Genomic DNA, 14,718 nt, shown 5'->3' with positions numbered 1-14,718 from the left:
TGACAACACTCTCATGTAGTACATCCTTCAAACCAGTAGATGGCGCTGAGTAGCTTGTACTCCCGCTCCTGTGGGTGAACATGCGCCTGATCCTGCCTTTCAATAATTGTTGTGTGTCTTTTTGCGAAAAACATGACAGTACCGATGCTCCATTTGCAATATAATTGTTTACACGCACACTCAAAATCCCTCCTGATGGTGTTCCCAGGGTAAATTAAATTGGACATCTTAAAAATGTATTGCATTTACTGAGAACTAATACCAACTGCTTTGGTCACTTCATCATTCTATGTAATGAACTAAATATCCATTGTGACAGCCTTGCATCAGACAGTGTTGCACGACTAAGGAGTGTCTCCTTTCCATACCCAGAGAGAGAGAGAGAGAGAGAGAGAGAGAGAGAGAGAGAGAGAGAGAGAGAGAGAGAGAGAGAGAGAGAGAGAGAGAGAGAGAGAGAGAGAGAGAGAGAGAGAGAGAGAGAGAGAGAGAGAGAGAGAGAGAGAGAGAGAGAGAGAGAGAGAGAGAGAGAGAGAGAGAGAGAGAGAGAGAGAGAGAGAGAGAGAGAGAGAGAGAGAGAGAGAGAGAGAGAGAGAGAGAGAGAGAGAGAGAGAGAGAGAGAGAGAGAGAGAGAGAGAAAAGGGGAAGCGTTGCTGATGGGAGACGGCCGATAAAGAAGTGGCAGCTGGATGAGACGCATTTGTCACCCCCACCCCCCACCCCCACACACCCGTGCTGATGTGAGGGTGGTGAGGCAAGGCAAGAAGGCAAAATGGGCAAGATGGGGTGGGGGTAATTTTTGGATGTGGACACATCTCACATCATTTCCCTTCCTTCCGAAAAGAAAATCTAAATATATTTTTCAACCACCAGGGGGCAGGTGTCAAGCAAAAGGAGGTCTTCAAAACCCCTCTGCACCTAGGAAAGACGGCAAACATATCAAACACCAGGTGCTAATAAGGGGAGACATTGCCTACATAAAGCAAGCTTGCCCTAGCTAGCATATCGCTTCCCACTTTTTGGTGCCATATTTCGACTACCAATTCTTATCACGCAAGCTCTTATAGAGGCAACAGAACATAAGATGTTGCTTCAAAGTATGAGTCAAGTGAATGCAATGTTTGCAGGATAAACTATGACATGAGCCATAACCATGGATAGCTGTGAATACAACTGTAGCTCTTGTATGAATATATCACTTTCTATCTATGGGATTCATTTGTTTCCCAGACCGCATCGTTTCACCCATAACCCCGCACGTATTGACAGACGTGCCTCTCCATTTAAAAAGGAGCGTTCAAAAATCCAGGAAAGAGAAACAAATGTGTCAGAGCGACTTGTCGGAGCTGTGAAGAGGGGAGTAAACTGTGAAGAGCTGGCTTTGAAGCTGTGAACAGCAGTCGTCAAAACCACAAACTAAAAGAAGCCATGTGACCTTTGAGAGCGTCAGGATCATGTTTCTTTTTTTTTGTGTAGTAGTAGTAGTAGTGCCTTACTAATGGACGTACAGCCCACACAAAGCTAAAACGGCTTTAATATGATGTGTTTATTTTCACACTTGGTACAGTTGACAGGAGACGTCGACAGCATACAGTCAGTTTACAGTCACAAAACTTGCTGTTCTTCAAAGGACATGAAAAACACGTCAACAAACCATGAAAAGAAACCATTTAAAAAGTTGAAAACAGAATAAAACATGTACACATATTTTTCATCATATCATTTACCCAGTTATAAATGTATTTTACATAAATACACGTTGTATAAGTCCTCACTCAGCACATTAAAATGCTACATTTGGTTGTGTGCTGCGTTTGTAAGTACGGATAAATAAACAGATAAAAACAAATAATTCTAATACCTGAGGTGCCTTTTTCTGTTTACATGTGCTCACTTGAAACGCCTGTGTATGTGTGTCAACATGTATGTGGTTATACCTAGGACTGCTAGTGAGTGTGTGCATTTGGAGTGTGTATGCTAGTGGAGAGTGTGTATGTGCTTATGTGTGTGTGTGTGTGAGCACACTACTTCAACTCTATGCGGTGCTCACCACGGGCAATGTGGGAAGAGAATTCGTAACGGTCCCGGCTGCGATGGCCGCACACGTTGCACTCCAGAGGGTCGCGGAAACCGTGACAACCCATGTGGATGGTGAACATGACGTAGTCCAGGAAGATCACCCTGCAGTGGGCGCAGGGGTACACGGCCCCCGCCATGGCCTCCCCGTCGCCCCTCACCACCCTCAGGGCCTCCGGGGGGGCCATGGACAGGCCGTGGGGGAGCGGGAGGCCGTTGTGGGCATTCGCCACCCCCAGCAGGTGGCCCAGGCTGTACAGAGGCTGGGAGAGGCTGTCGGGGTGGAGCGGGTCCAGCCCTAGGTGGCCTTGCCCAGGACGGGTCAGGTGGGACAGCCCGGGGGGAGGGAGCTCCAGCTTGTGGCCGTTGGTCAGAGCCAGAGGGACCGGGTAGGACCTGTGGGCGGGGTCACCAGAGTCCTGGCCGGCATGGAGGGATGAGTGGTGGTGGAGGGCATCTGGGCCCGGGGAAGAGTGGGGAGTGGGATCCATGGCATCGGTGCGGTGGTGCAGCAGCTCCCGGTTGAAGCTCAGGTCCAGACACACACCGTTGTCCCCTACGCCGGCCACACACAGGGAGATGCACCTCAGCACATGCACTATGGAAGGAGACTCAACACAGAAGCTCACACCAGCTGAACCAAAGTTGGCGTAGTTTAAAAAAGGGGTAAGAGGGGGCATACAGACACCTGACTCCTGGGGGAATACCTTGATAGAGTGCTTGCATTTCCTGTGTCGGTGTAAGAGTCTTCCCCCTTCTACAAATACAGTTTTTTGTCTTCCTTCTTCTTCTACAAATACATTTTTTTTTTAACACTGTTGTAGCTACTGCCGAGGGTGCCTGGCCTAATACCCTCCTAAAGAAAAAAGTTGCAAAAAAACATACGTACGTTCTCCTGTAACCAGGGGCGGCATTTGCACAGCGCCAGGGCAGACAAAACACATAAAGGAGACTGGATAGCTAGCAGCAAAGCACCGGAAGTCCATGACCCAAGCAACAGTTGAGCTTCCTGCTCACTTAATATGTGCACTCATGTTTGTGTGTTGTGTGTGTGTGTGTGTGTGTGCGTGAGTGAGAGAGGACAGTAGAAGGGGAGGAGGAAACACACGAGGCATCCTCTGTGCAGCTGCAGTCACAGGAGGGTAGACGGAACGCGCTCACGTTTCTCTCGCGTTTTTTGTTTTCTGTCTTGCGGTCGCAGAAGCACTTTCTTCTCTTCTCTTCCCGCGGTTGTCAAAGTGAAACAGCTCAGTTCATTTTGTAAGATTGCTCGACACAGGATTCCTTCACGTCGGCATGGAGGCAGGGCGCCCGGTTGTGAAACCATAAGTGATGAAGCGCAGTGAAACGAGAGTTGGGCCGTGTGAGAAGGTGTGATGGGTGTACTGGAAATCGCCACACACGCCCAGAAGGTTTGGGAAGGCTTGACAAATCAGTCATTTACCGAAATTGGCTTTTTCCACAAACCCTATGGTAGTTGCTAGTTCCAGAAGGAGCAGTATTAGAAGTGTGTGTAATTTTAACCAGGCTACAATATCTAGGCCTAGGTATAGTTTTAAATAAAGCCTTCAAGTTTGAAGTTACTAAACTGGAACAATCTATAGTATCAATAGCTGGGTGTTGTTTTAAATAAAGTGTTCAAGTCCACTGTTGTAAAACTGGAACATCTATATGCATCTGTGGGACGGCTTTGGAGAGTTTCAGATTGTGTGTGAGTGTGTGCTTAAATACCCTTAAGTAGCTTGGTGTTTTTTGTCTGATCATGTTCCTATGCATGGCTGGAGGTCTACCAATTTATGGCACCCGTACTGAGGATCAGGTCCATGAATGACTGCTGGGCCAGTAGAGTGGGAGACAAGCTGCAGGCAGAGAAACAGACAGACAAACAGAAACAGACAGACAGACAGTCAGACAGACAAAGAGATGACAGTCAGACAGACAGAGAAGACACAGACAGACAGACAGACAGAGAAGAGACAGACAGACAGACAGACAGACAGATAGACAGAGAAGAGAGACAGACAGACAGAAAGACAGAGAGAAGAGACAGGCAGACAGGCAGACAGACAAAGAGATGACAGACAGACAGACAGACAGACAGAGAGAGAGAGAAGAGAGACAGACAGACAGACAGACAGACAGACAGAGAAGAGATAGGCAGACAGACAAAGAAATGACAGACAGACAGACATAAAAGAGAGACAGACAGACAGACAGACAGACAGAAAGACAGACAGAGAAGAGACAGGCAGACAGACAAAAAGATGACAGACAGACAAAGAGATGACAGACAGACAGAGAAGACAGACAGACAGAAAGACAGACAGAGAAGAGACAGGCAGACAGACAAAGAGATGACAGACAGACAGACAGACAGACAGAGAGAGAGAGAAGAGAGACAGACAGACAGACAGACAGCCAGACAGAGAAGAGATAGGCAGACAGACAAAGAAATGACAGACAGACAGACATAAAAAAGAGACAGACAGACAGAAAGACAGACAGAGAAGAGACAGGCAGACAGACAAAAAGATGACAGACAGACAAAGAGATGACAGACAGACAGAAAGACAGACAGAGAAGAGACAGACAGACAGACAGACAAGAGACAGACAGACAGAGAAGAGAGACAGACAGACAAAGAGATGACAGGCAGACAGAGAAGAGACAGACAGAGAAGAGAGACAGACAGACAGAGAAACAAACAGACAATAGGCAAACAGACAGGCAGACAAACAGACAGACAGGAAGACAGACATACAATAGGCAGACAGACAGCTTAGTTTTGCACAATACCAAGTATACGTTGAATCACAAAAGCTCACATAGGCGTGCATGTGCAGCATCATCAAAGGCTGCATTTAACACAACTGCAACCTGCAAGACAAACAGGCGACACCACGCATTTGCCTACTGCAGCATTGAAGCTATTTATGCAGGATACCTATCAAAAGACACAATCCTAAACCAGTCACATATCAAGCAGCAGTTGAAAGCTTAGCTGATCGTTTGCATGGCCGCCCCGAACAAAGCGAAATACCAAAGAAGAACACTCAAATCAAAAGTGCAATTCATGTCTATCCTCAAAATGACTGTCGCCCCCACGTGCAGCCCAATGTGCAGCCCACTCGACCCTTGAACTTGTACCTCCTTTTTGAGGTCAACGTGTCCTCAAAGGCGGACCAGGGCGGACTGCGGGTGGGAGAGACGGCGGGTTCCTTACCGGTGAACTTCTGTGGCATGGAGCTCTTGCGCTTGGCCACGTTGCTGGCCAGCCTGTCCAGCAGCAGAGCTCGCTCGCTGCCCATCTGGGTCCTGGATGCGTGGGCTTCCTCGGAGGCTGAGAGAGATAGAGACAGATGAATGTACAGAGAGAGAGAGAGAGAGATGCGGGAGGAGAGAGAGAAACCGAGAGAGAGGTGAACCGAGAGAAAGACAGAGATATAGAGATAGAGAAAGATAAAAGAGAGGTCTCTTTAACTGGTGAGAAGCAGAGTGCTAAGACAGTGTCACACGCAGGCAGTTAGCCGCAAATGAATAGTCTACCACCTCCAGCATTTTAGGATGTGCCACGTGAAAAAAAGAAAAAAGAGACACACAAACAAATTAAGGACAACAAAAAACACACTGGAGGGGGAACAAGACTGATTCCAGCCATGATAACAAGCCCCATGACCTCACTTCCTGATGCTGTGCCTCAACCAGCTACTAGCGCAGGAGAGCCCGCAAGTCGAGGATGTGCTTCCTTGTCACCGAGACGCTATCGACCATACCTTACGACATTCGCCGACCACAAAATAAAACAAACACTCGAACAAGACACAGGAAAGAATTGTTTGTGTCGCAACTGTCCCCTGTCCACCAAGGAGACAAACAGACGCTAAAGAGGTTGGAGGTGTGTGTGTGTGCGGTCATATGTGTGCGCTTGAATGTGTGTGTATGACGGTTGTGGGGTGCAGCGTCGAAAACACGAGGCCCTAAGTATTTGTTCTATATTTTTAACCCCTTTTGATAAAGACACGATTACTCAGGAAACCAAATGATTAGTAAGGCAACAGTATTTACCACAGAGGCCGTAACCTATTTAATTCCAACAACTGGCAGGTACTGTGAGCTCAATGCGATGAGGTTACACCAGTCTTGCGGCAACAGTGTGTGCGTGCATGGGTGTGCGGTGTTGGAGCGTTCTCATGCTACAAATATGTAAATGAATGAATGATTAAAATGTGGGAAAACGTATAAATGTGCGTGCGTCATTAAAGTGACGCATCTGTGGCCGTATCTAAATGCATCAAGTGTGAGTTAAGTATGTGCTCCTACCCAGCAAGCGTGAGACTGGACACGTGCGCGTGTGTACGCGTTGTCGTATCTACGTGCGGATCCTTGGAAGTATAAGCGCTGCTGTTACAGTGTTTTGTTGTTGTTCTTTCTTCACAAGTGTGCGCGCGCGAATTGGCTTCTCACCTCGTTCCGTGTGGCCTTTGTTCTGGATGTACACGTGGCACCTCTCTCTGTGCTCCTCCAGAGAGCTCCGTTGCTTATAACTGCGACCACAGTGGTTGCACTTGTAGGGCTTCTCCACTGCAAGCAAGAGTTGGCCGGTTAAAACTGGAAAGTCATGCAACACCGATAAAACACGACATGGTGTGCTCAGAGCAGGATGCTCTCCCTCTGAAGCGCTGATCCTGTGACCCTTATCTAATGTTTTTATCCATGAACCTATAAGAAATCTGTGTTGTTGTCGAAGATTCTTACATCCTTCGACAAGAGTGCGTACATTTGGAAACAGCCGTGTGTCTGGTCATGTGCAATGTGAGGGATTCTACATGGGAGTGTGTGAGGTTGCCTGTGTGTGTGTGTGTGTGTGTGTGTGTGTGTATGAGTGAGTGAAGGATTCCCAGGTGTTTGAATGTACTACTGAAGGCATCTGTTTATTTCTTCTCTTTTTTGCAGGTGTGTGAAATGTGTGTGTTTGAAGACCAGACTCCCCTGCAGGTGCCGTGTCTTACCGGAGTGCGTTCGCAGGTGCCCGCTGAGGGCGTCGCGTCTGCGACAAGCGTAGCTGCACATGGGGCACTTGAAGGGCTTCTCCCCAGAATGCAGTTTGATGTGGCGTAGCAGGTTTCCCTTCTGAGTGAAGGAGGCGCCGCATTGCGTGCAGTGGAACGGACGCTCGCCTGGGTCGGCAAGACAACCACACACAGCATAGAGGGAATTACACTACATGGAGACACTGTGTGAATCACTTTTGTTTGAAAGGATGTTTACCACAGTGAATTATTGTGAAGTACAATTTTTCTCAGATTTTTCTCATATTTCTCCAGGGAAAAGGCTCAGACATGAAATACAAATAAATGGAAAACTTTGGTTCACATTTAAGTTAGGGATCCCTCCACACAGATTAAGACTAATGTAGTAGACTAAGAAGGCTTTTCAATAGATAATCGTTCAGCATTTGTATTAAGGACCTTGGATGCATCTGGATGTATCAAAATGGCTTTTAGTCAACTACGACAAATCACTACACTATATATTCACAGTCATTCAGACACTTGTCGATTTAACTCTTAAAAAAAACGCCTTATCAACTCCAAGTATCGGTTAAGTTTTCATTATTGTGTAACCGCCGCCTCCGTTTGAGGTCCCAGCGCTAGGCAACGCTAGTCTCACCGGTGTGGCTGCGCTTGTGCACGAGCAGCACGTTGATGCTGACGCACGACAGGCCGCAGATGTCGCAGCAGAGCTTGCTGCCCGCGTGGCCGCGGGGAGAAGCGCCGGCCGCCGGCGCGCCGTAGGTGGGGGCGGCGGTGCCGGGATGACGCGCGTCCGTCGGCTCCGCCTGGTTGTCGTACTTGCCGTAGTCGGCCAGGGAGAGGTCCTGCGGCTCGTCGAGGGGATCGCCCTCCTCGTCGCCGTCCCTCTCCTCGTCCTCCTCCTCCTCTTCGCCCTCTTCCCCTTCTCGCTCCCCCTCCTCCTCCTCCTCCTCCTCATCGTCCTCCTCCTCCTCCAGCGCATCGAAGCCCCCCCGCTCGTCCTTCAGCTCGTCCCCTCCTCCGCCGTCGCCCTTCTGTTCGAACGTCTCCTCTTCCTCCGTTTTCACGATGATCCCAGCTGGAGAGGAAGAAGGAAGAGGCATGAGGGGAAAAAGGAGTTCGGTAAGGAACGGAAGATCACATGCAAACTCATGCATCCGACGGTGTTAGCCAGCGCCTGACCCATATTATCTTGTTCCTCGCTTCAACCCAGTTCACTCAATTCATACCAGGGCAGAAGCAGTACATTTAAAATAAATAAATATGTGTCCCTGGACTGAGATATGTATCACGTTTTACCACAAAAACAAAACTTGTGTGTAACCTCATTTTAGAATTTCCACAGACTAAATCCACTCACCAATGTGCGAAAAGGGTTAGGGTTAGGATGGCAATGTTGTGTTCAAATATGGCAAGATACACCCTTTTGCAAAGGCTTCACTTAGCAACATTGCTATTAAAGTTCAGTGAAAGAAATTGCCACCACTTGTTGATTTATATTTAGTGGGTTGTTCTCGCAGCAGTACATTTCCAAGTCTGCTGAGGTTTATTTGGGGCAGAGTGACATCTGAGAGACAGCCGGGAGATGAATGTAGAAGATAAAGACAACACATTTCCTCTCTGTGCTTAGAACAGGGTCAGGAGAAGTCACCGTCGAAGAGAAACAAACTCCCATCTGCCACTGGTATGAGAAAGGCCGGACTGATTCTGTACCTCTGTTCATTTGAAGGCTGCACGTATTAGTCTATAGCCACCCAACCAATTATCAAAGTGGATCTGGTTGATCTACAGGGATGACAGAAAATAATAAAAGATCTATAAGAATTCAGTACAGGGATCGCCAAGTCGTTGGACAACAATCGATTTTTGGTGTTTTGGTTTTCTACCATAGCACAAAAGTGCAGATTTAAACTGTGAACTGTTTAGAAATTATATCCCAACACTCCACATTTTAGGGCACCAAAGGTCCTTTGAACACTTCAACGTAATTGTCCAAGTCATCCTAAATAATCTGTGATTGCATATCCCTGGTATGCAATGACTACCTGAAGACTGTAACCCATAGACAGCCCTGGATATGGGCATCGTCCAATGATGTTCTCCCAACTCTGAACTGCAGTCATCTTCGCTTCCTGCTTGTCTCAGGGACATCCTGTCTCCAGTCTCCTCTTATTCAGCATGTCAAATATGGAATCAGATTGGTTGATCTAGAATCATCCAACTTTTTTGGCATTGAACAACTCTTGGTTGAGTAGGTCTCCCTGCATGGGGAATCTCTGAGGCATTTTGTTGTATCTGAGAAGATCAAGTATTTATGTACACTTCTGAATTCATCAGCCATGCATGTCCAAGCCATAACTCATCCTTTACCAGATCTCACAGATGAGGTGTTTTGGGTTATGGGAATCTTCCCCATAATTCTGGTATCGTCCTTTTTGTCCATAAATCTTTTCTTCAGTTTCAAGGCTCTTTAGGTTGTTTTTAACAAACTAACCTGTTTTTTTATGTTCTTCTAGTTTACAGTCCTACTGATTTTGTCTGTTGTATTTTGTTTATCATGTATTGTATTGCATTACATGATTTGATTATGATAGACCTGATTATGATAGACCTGATTATGATAGACCTGATTATGATAGACTAGATTGTGATAGACCTGATTGTTATAGACCTGATTATGATAGACTAGATTGTGATAGACATGATTGTGATAGACCTGATTGTTATAGACCTGATTGTGATAGACCTGATTGTGATAGACTTTATTGTAATAGACCTGATTGTAATAGACCTGATTGTGATAGACTTGATTGTAATAGACCTGGGCATGTATGTTTCTCATCTGTTGGGTTTTCGTTCTTAATTTCTTTCTCCACAATAAAGGCTATTCCAGTCATTCTTGGTCTACACATGCTGGTTTTCTGGAGTTGAGCTAACCCAAGCATTTTCATGGTCACTGACAAACCAAACTATTGATGTGGACATGCAGAATTAAAGTTGGAAAACAGAATGAATCCTTTTTTAAAGGTCACTCTCCAAGGGCTTTGGTGTTCACCGTATCGCCCACCTTTCCTCCAAGCACGTAAATAAAACAGCCTTGACTTAAAAACGGTCTCTTTATATACTCCAAAGACTGTACACCCCCCCTCAGCCCTCTACACACACACCTCCTAATACACCTCATCACGCAACTACTGTGTTTGACGTACACTCTTGTGTATATTCCAAACCCAGATTGGGGATAGTCGAGATTTCAAAAGCCTTTAGACTCAGGGAGCTTCAGGGCCCATTTTGGAAGAAAAACATTCAACATGGTCTTTGACTCCCATTGCTTATGAAAAGGAACGTGCATACAGAACAAGGCACAGACTATGCACTGTCGGCTCAGGGGCCCCGAGTTTGATTCCAGCCCGGGCCACTTCCTGCATGTCTCCCCCCTCCCCCCCCCCTCTCTGCTTTTCCTGTCACCCTCTCACTGTCTCCATCAAATACATTTAAAACGGCGACAACCAAAAAAAAATGCATGACACAGTCACGGCAGCATAAGGACACAAACACACACAACATCATCGCCGAACTCTGACCCCTTGAATCCGCGCAACCCCTGCATGCTCATTCTCCACATTCAGCGAAAGAACACACTCTCATCCTCATCTGCATGTGCCCAATGAAACTTACGGGGCGTGCTGCAAAGCCGCAGTGCACATACCAACTCCTGGAAGTGCAGGGTGGATTACACTAAACTCTGAGCATCTCAAACCTTGTGGTGGAGGGGTGAGTGCTTGTACCCGCTCGTAGGTCCCTGCTACAGTTATAACACGTCTCCAAAGTCCTGCCCGGCCTGTCTCCAAGGCGACGCTTGCATGAGTGTTAACTCAGCCCCGACGACCAAGGCCCCCCCCCTCCAGAAACCACGATGTGGTCACGGCGGTGGATGAAGAGCTGAAGAGCGGTGTTGTTTTTTTGGTCTCACATTAGACACTTCGGGAGGTGCTATGGAAACTTTGCGTACACTTTTAGATGTGCACGCACACACACACACACGTACGTAATCGGATTGAACACACACAAATGCAGGCGTATGTACAGAGTCAGACACAGATACGACCATCGCCCGCACACACACACACAAACACAGCTTTGAGAGACCCAATAATAGAGCCCAGGCTCATCTAGAGGGTTTTGTTGAATGCTGTTTGTTGAGAAGAATATAGCCGTGGTTTAAATAAAAGTGTATCTTCCATCTCTCAAATAAACAGTTATAGTAGATGAGGACAGTTTAATCCTGAACATGTGTGTGTTCTAAGTCAAACGCCCCCACGACAAATACTGAGTGTTTCTTATGATTGAGCAATAAGAAAGACAATAATGTTATAACACTACATGCCGTAACTTTATATTTTGGAGCATTGAATGTGCTGTGTGTGCATGTTTGTGGCTATGAATTTATTTAAAGACTGTGCTGTGTGTGTGTGTGTGTGTTGGTGGCTACGAATGCATGACTGTGTGTATGCGAGAATCACACCTGTTATCTGTTCCTTATCTGCGGATTCAGATGAAGACTCCATTTCATTTTCATTGACTGAGGCATTCTCCAGGGCACCATAACCCATTTCTTCCGCCTCCTTCTTCTTCTCCACCTCACTCTCTTCCTGTGGTATCTGGTCTGTCGTACTGCTGCTGATATCTGTGGATATATCACCTTTTTTAATGTATCTAAATGTGTTGCATATTTTCTAAGGGGGGGGCAAAACCCCAGCAAAGGAACAAAATGAAACATTATATGGTGCATGTCACACATTTCCAGGACAGGTTGTGTACATTACACCGCAATTTGAAAGCGGACTTGGACAGTGGAAAAAAGAACCCACCCATCATTTCACTCTCTGCCGGTTTGAACTCTTGGGGCTGGTCTCTGTTCATCGTGGAACGTTGCTCTCTGGAGCGGAAAGTACAGAATGAAGAAGTCGTCTGAGGACAACAGAAGCTATGGCACATGTCAGAAGCTCTTATTCTCTCATTTCGGGAGAGTAAATATGCACTCTCCAGCTGACCCTTGACATGCTGTCTAGGCTGTTCTGTGGACAATCACACATTTAGGCGCACACAAAAGTTGCTTCTGAATAGAATTTCATTCAAATTCAAGACCTGTACCGGTAAAAGGTTGAAAGGTTCATTGCTCAACCCTATCACTTCATTCAAATACCCCCAATCCTATGACGTTCACTCAACATGCATTTCCTGTAAAGTCAATGCAAAAGCGAAGTGTGAAAAAGACATCCAACGACTCAAACTGTTAATATTCTTTGCCATCTTGATACAAATTTAGGTAATCTTGCAAGCCAAATGACTTGCGCGACGGCCAATGATCGTTTGTTGTAAAAGAAGATAAACTTAATTTCATACATTTTGCATAGCCTACACATTTACTTTGAGCTTTCCATAAAGACTTGTTAATTTGTGATTTTAAATTGAACGTTTGCTCAAAATAAAAAAAAGGGAAAATGTGTTATCACATCCCTATTGTACAAAATATAATTACTTCATCAAACGAATACAATACTCTTATTCCTTGGACTTCAAGTGAGAGAAAAAAAAATGATTCGCTGTTATTTACAAGGAAGGTAACATGATACAAAGTATTCCTTAAAAGAAACGTACCTGGTCTTATAACTCGCACCTGGGATAATAACGCAATAACGTCAGGTTCAGTTTGAAGTGGCCAGTCTCTCCCGCCGTAAGATTCCCTTCTCCGCCGCTGGAGCTCCTCGCTATGGAAATGCCATAGTCGACGTCACGCTAAACTTTGGAGTGTTCTTAAAGGCACAGGGACTGAATTTTGCAAGATGGAAGTATTGGTTTCCTCATTACAGCTTTACAAATAGATTAGTTCCGAAACGGAAAATGAACGTTGAATGTAATGTTTATATCACTGTGTATTCTTTACATTTGTTTCGATTAGTGTAGGCCTATATTTCATTACAAAGCTATTTTCAGGCAACGTAGATAATGTTAGTGGGTAAAATTTAGCACAATTCCTCCATCTTCTGGCCAAATAATGCTACTACCTTCAGATGTAATTGGAAGCGAATCTGTCTCAATAGTTCAATTATTTACCACTTATAAAAGGATTATCCAAACATTTACAGAACATGACCAAGGGCTTCATGCATTACATTCATGAGCAGCAATGTTATTTTTATCTTACCATCATCATCATACCAACTTCAATGTCTGAGCACCAGTAGTCGAATCTAATACAATGTTTGCAATATAGTGTTGTTTACCATGATGATCATGTATTTTGTAAAGGTGATTAACCCCTGTTACAGTACAGGATTGGCATGCAACACATTGCCACATTTGTTCTGACCTCAATAAGTCCTGTATGCCTGGTCTGTGTAGTAGGGACTAAAAAGTATACCGCAATGGTAAATATGGTGAAATAATATTATTGTTGGATGAGAAGTGGGTATAACGTGTTAAAAGAGGTATTTAGGAGGTGTCCACCATTGTGTGTGTGTGTGTGTGTGTGTGTGTGAGGCAAAACTTGCAAGTAGAGGCAGACCCCACACTACTTTGCCACACACACGTCTCAAAACACAACTAGCACACACACTCATACGCCTTACTAACAATGAAACACCTTCCAAATTGAATTGTGAACCACTGTGACCTAGCATTCGATCTTCCAGAGAACCACTCACTTTCTCACACACAAACTCTCTCACGCGCTCCAGCTCTCTCTCATACACACACATTGTCTCACTGTATCACACACAAACACACACTACACAATCTCTTTCCCACACACATCCCTAACCTACCACTCCCACCCACCCTCTCCCCTCCCCCACACACACACACTCTCCCTCACATACATACACACACACACACGCACACACACACACACATGCACACTAACACCTCATAAATTATCCGCCACCTATCCTGCTTGGCCTCCCCTACAGTTGGCCTTTATGCTGAAGGCTTTGGGAGACCAATAAACACCTTTTCTAATGACCTCCCTAAACCCACATGGATTTCTATGCTGCTTTTACAGGAAAACATACTTAAATTGAACAACCGGTTCCATCCTGCCAGCACACCTGTGTAACTAAGAACACGTAGACAATCTTGCGGCGGTGAGGTGTATTATGCCAGGTTGTGCCCTTAACACAGAGCCCCTCCACAGTAGGAGACTGGATGTAAGAAATCCGGTGGCCTGTGAAGCACCCACCTGTGGGGAACATGGGCTCACCCAGCAAGGGTTGGCAGCTGCCTCATGGACCAGGCCCATGGACCAGGCCCATGGACCAGGCCCATGGACCAGGCCTATGGACCAGGCCTATGGCAGTCGGCCACAGGCCTTAAGGAGGAGTCAGATGGCTGAGCGGTTAGGGAGTTGGGCTATTAATCAGAAGGTTGTTGGTTCGATCCGTGCCAAATAATGTTGTGTCCTTGGGCAAGGCACTTCACCCTACTTGCCTCGGGGGGAATGTCCCTGTACTTACTGTAAGTCGCTCTGGATAAGAGCGTCTGCTAAATGACTAAATGTAAATGTAAGGAGGAGCAGAAAAGGAGAGGCGTTGGGAGTGAGCGAGCGAGGGTT

At 46.1% G+C, this 14,718-nt stretch overlaps 1 protein-coding gene across 1 annotated transcript; it reads right to left on the bottom strand.

Moving 5' to 3' along the window:
- Positions 1 to 1,532: 1,532 nt before the first annotated feature.
- On the bottom strand, positions 1,533 to 12,877 carry LOC136965563 (zinc finger protein Aiolos-like). The gene is made up of 8 exons (XM_067259745.1): positions 12,768 to 12,877; positions 11,978 to 12,045; positions 11,632 to 11,793; positions 7,744 to 8,184; positions 7,083 to 7,250; positions 6,538 to 6,654; positions 5,297 to 5,413; positions 1,533 to 2,629 (listed from the first exon to the last, which is right to left on the bottom strand). Exons 2-8 carry the CDS (start codon positions 12,027 to 12,029, stop codon positions 2,022 to 2,024), a joined length of 1,665 nt encoding a protein of 554 aa, XP_067115846.1. The 5' UTR covers positions 12,030 to 12,045; positions 12,768 to 12,877; the 3' UTR covers positions 1,533 to 2,021.
- Positions 12,878 to 14,718: the final 1,841 nt, after the last annotated feature.

This window comes from Osmerus mordax, chromosome 21 (genome assembly GCF_038355195.1).
Source record: "Osmerus mordax isolate fOsmMor3 chromosome 21, fOsmMor3.pri, whole genome shotgun sequence".
NCBI classification, from domain to species: domain Eukaryota; kingdom Metazoa; phylum Chordata; class Actinopteri; order Osmeriformes; family Osmeridae; genus Osmerus; species Osmerus mordax.
The sequence above is the reverse complement of the archived record's forward strand: the minus strand, read 5'-3'. Positions and strand labels throughout refer to the sequence as shown.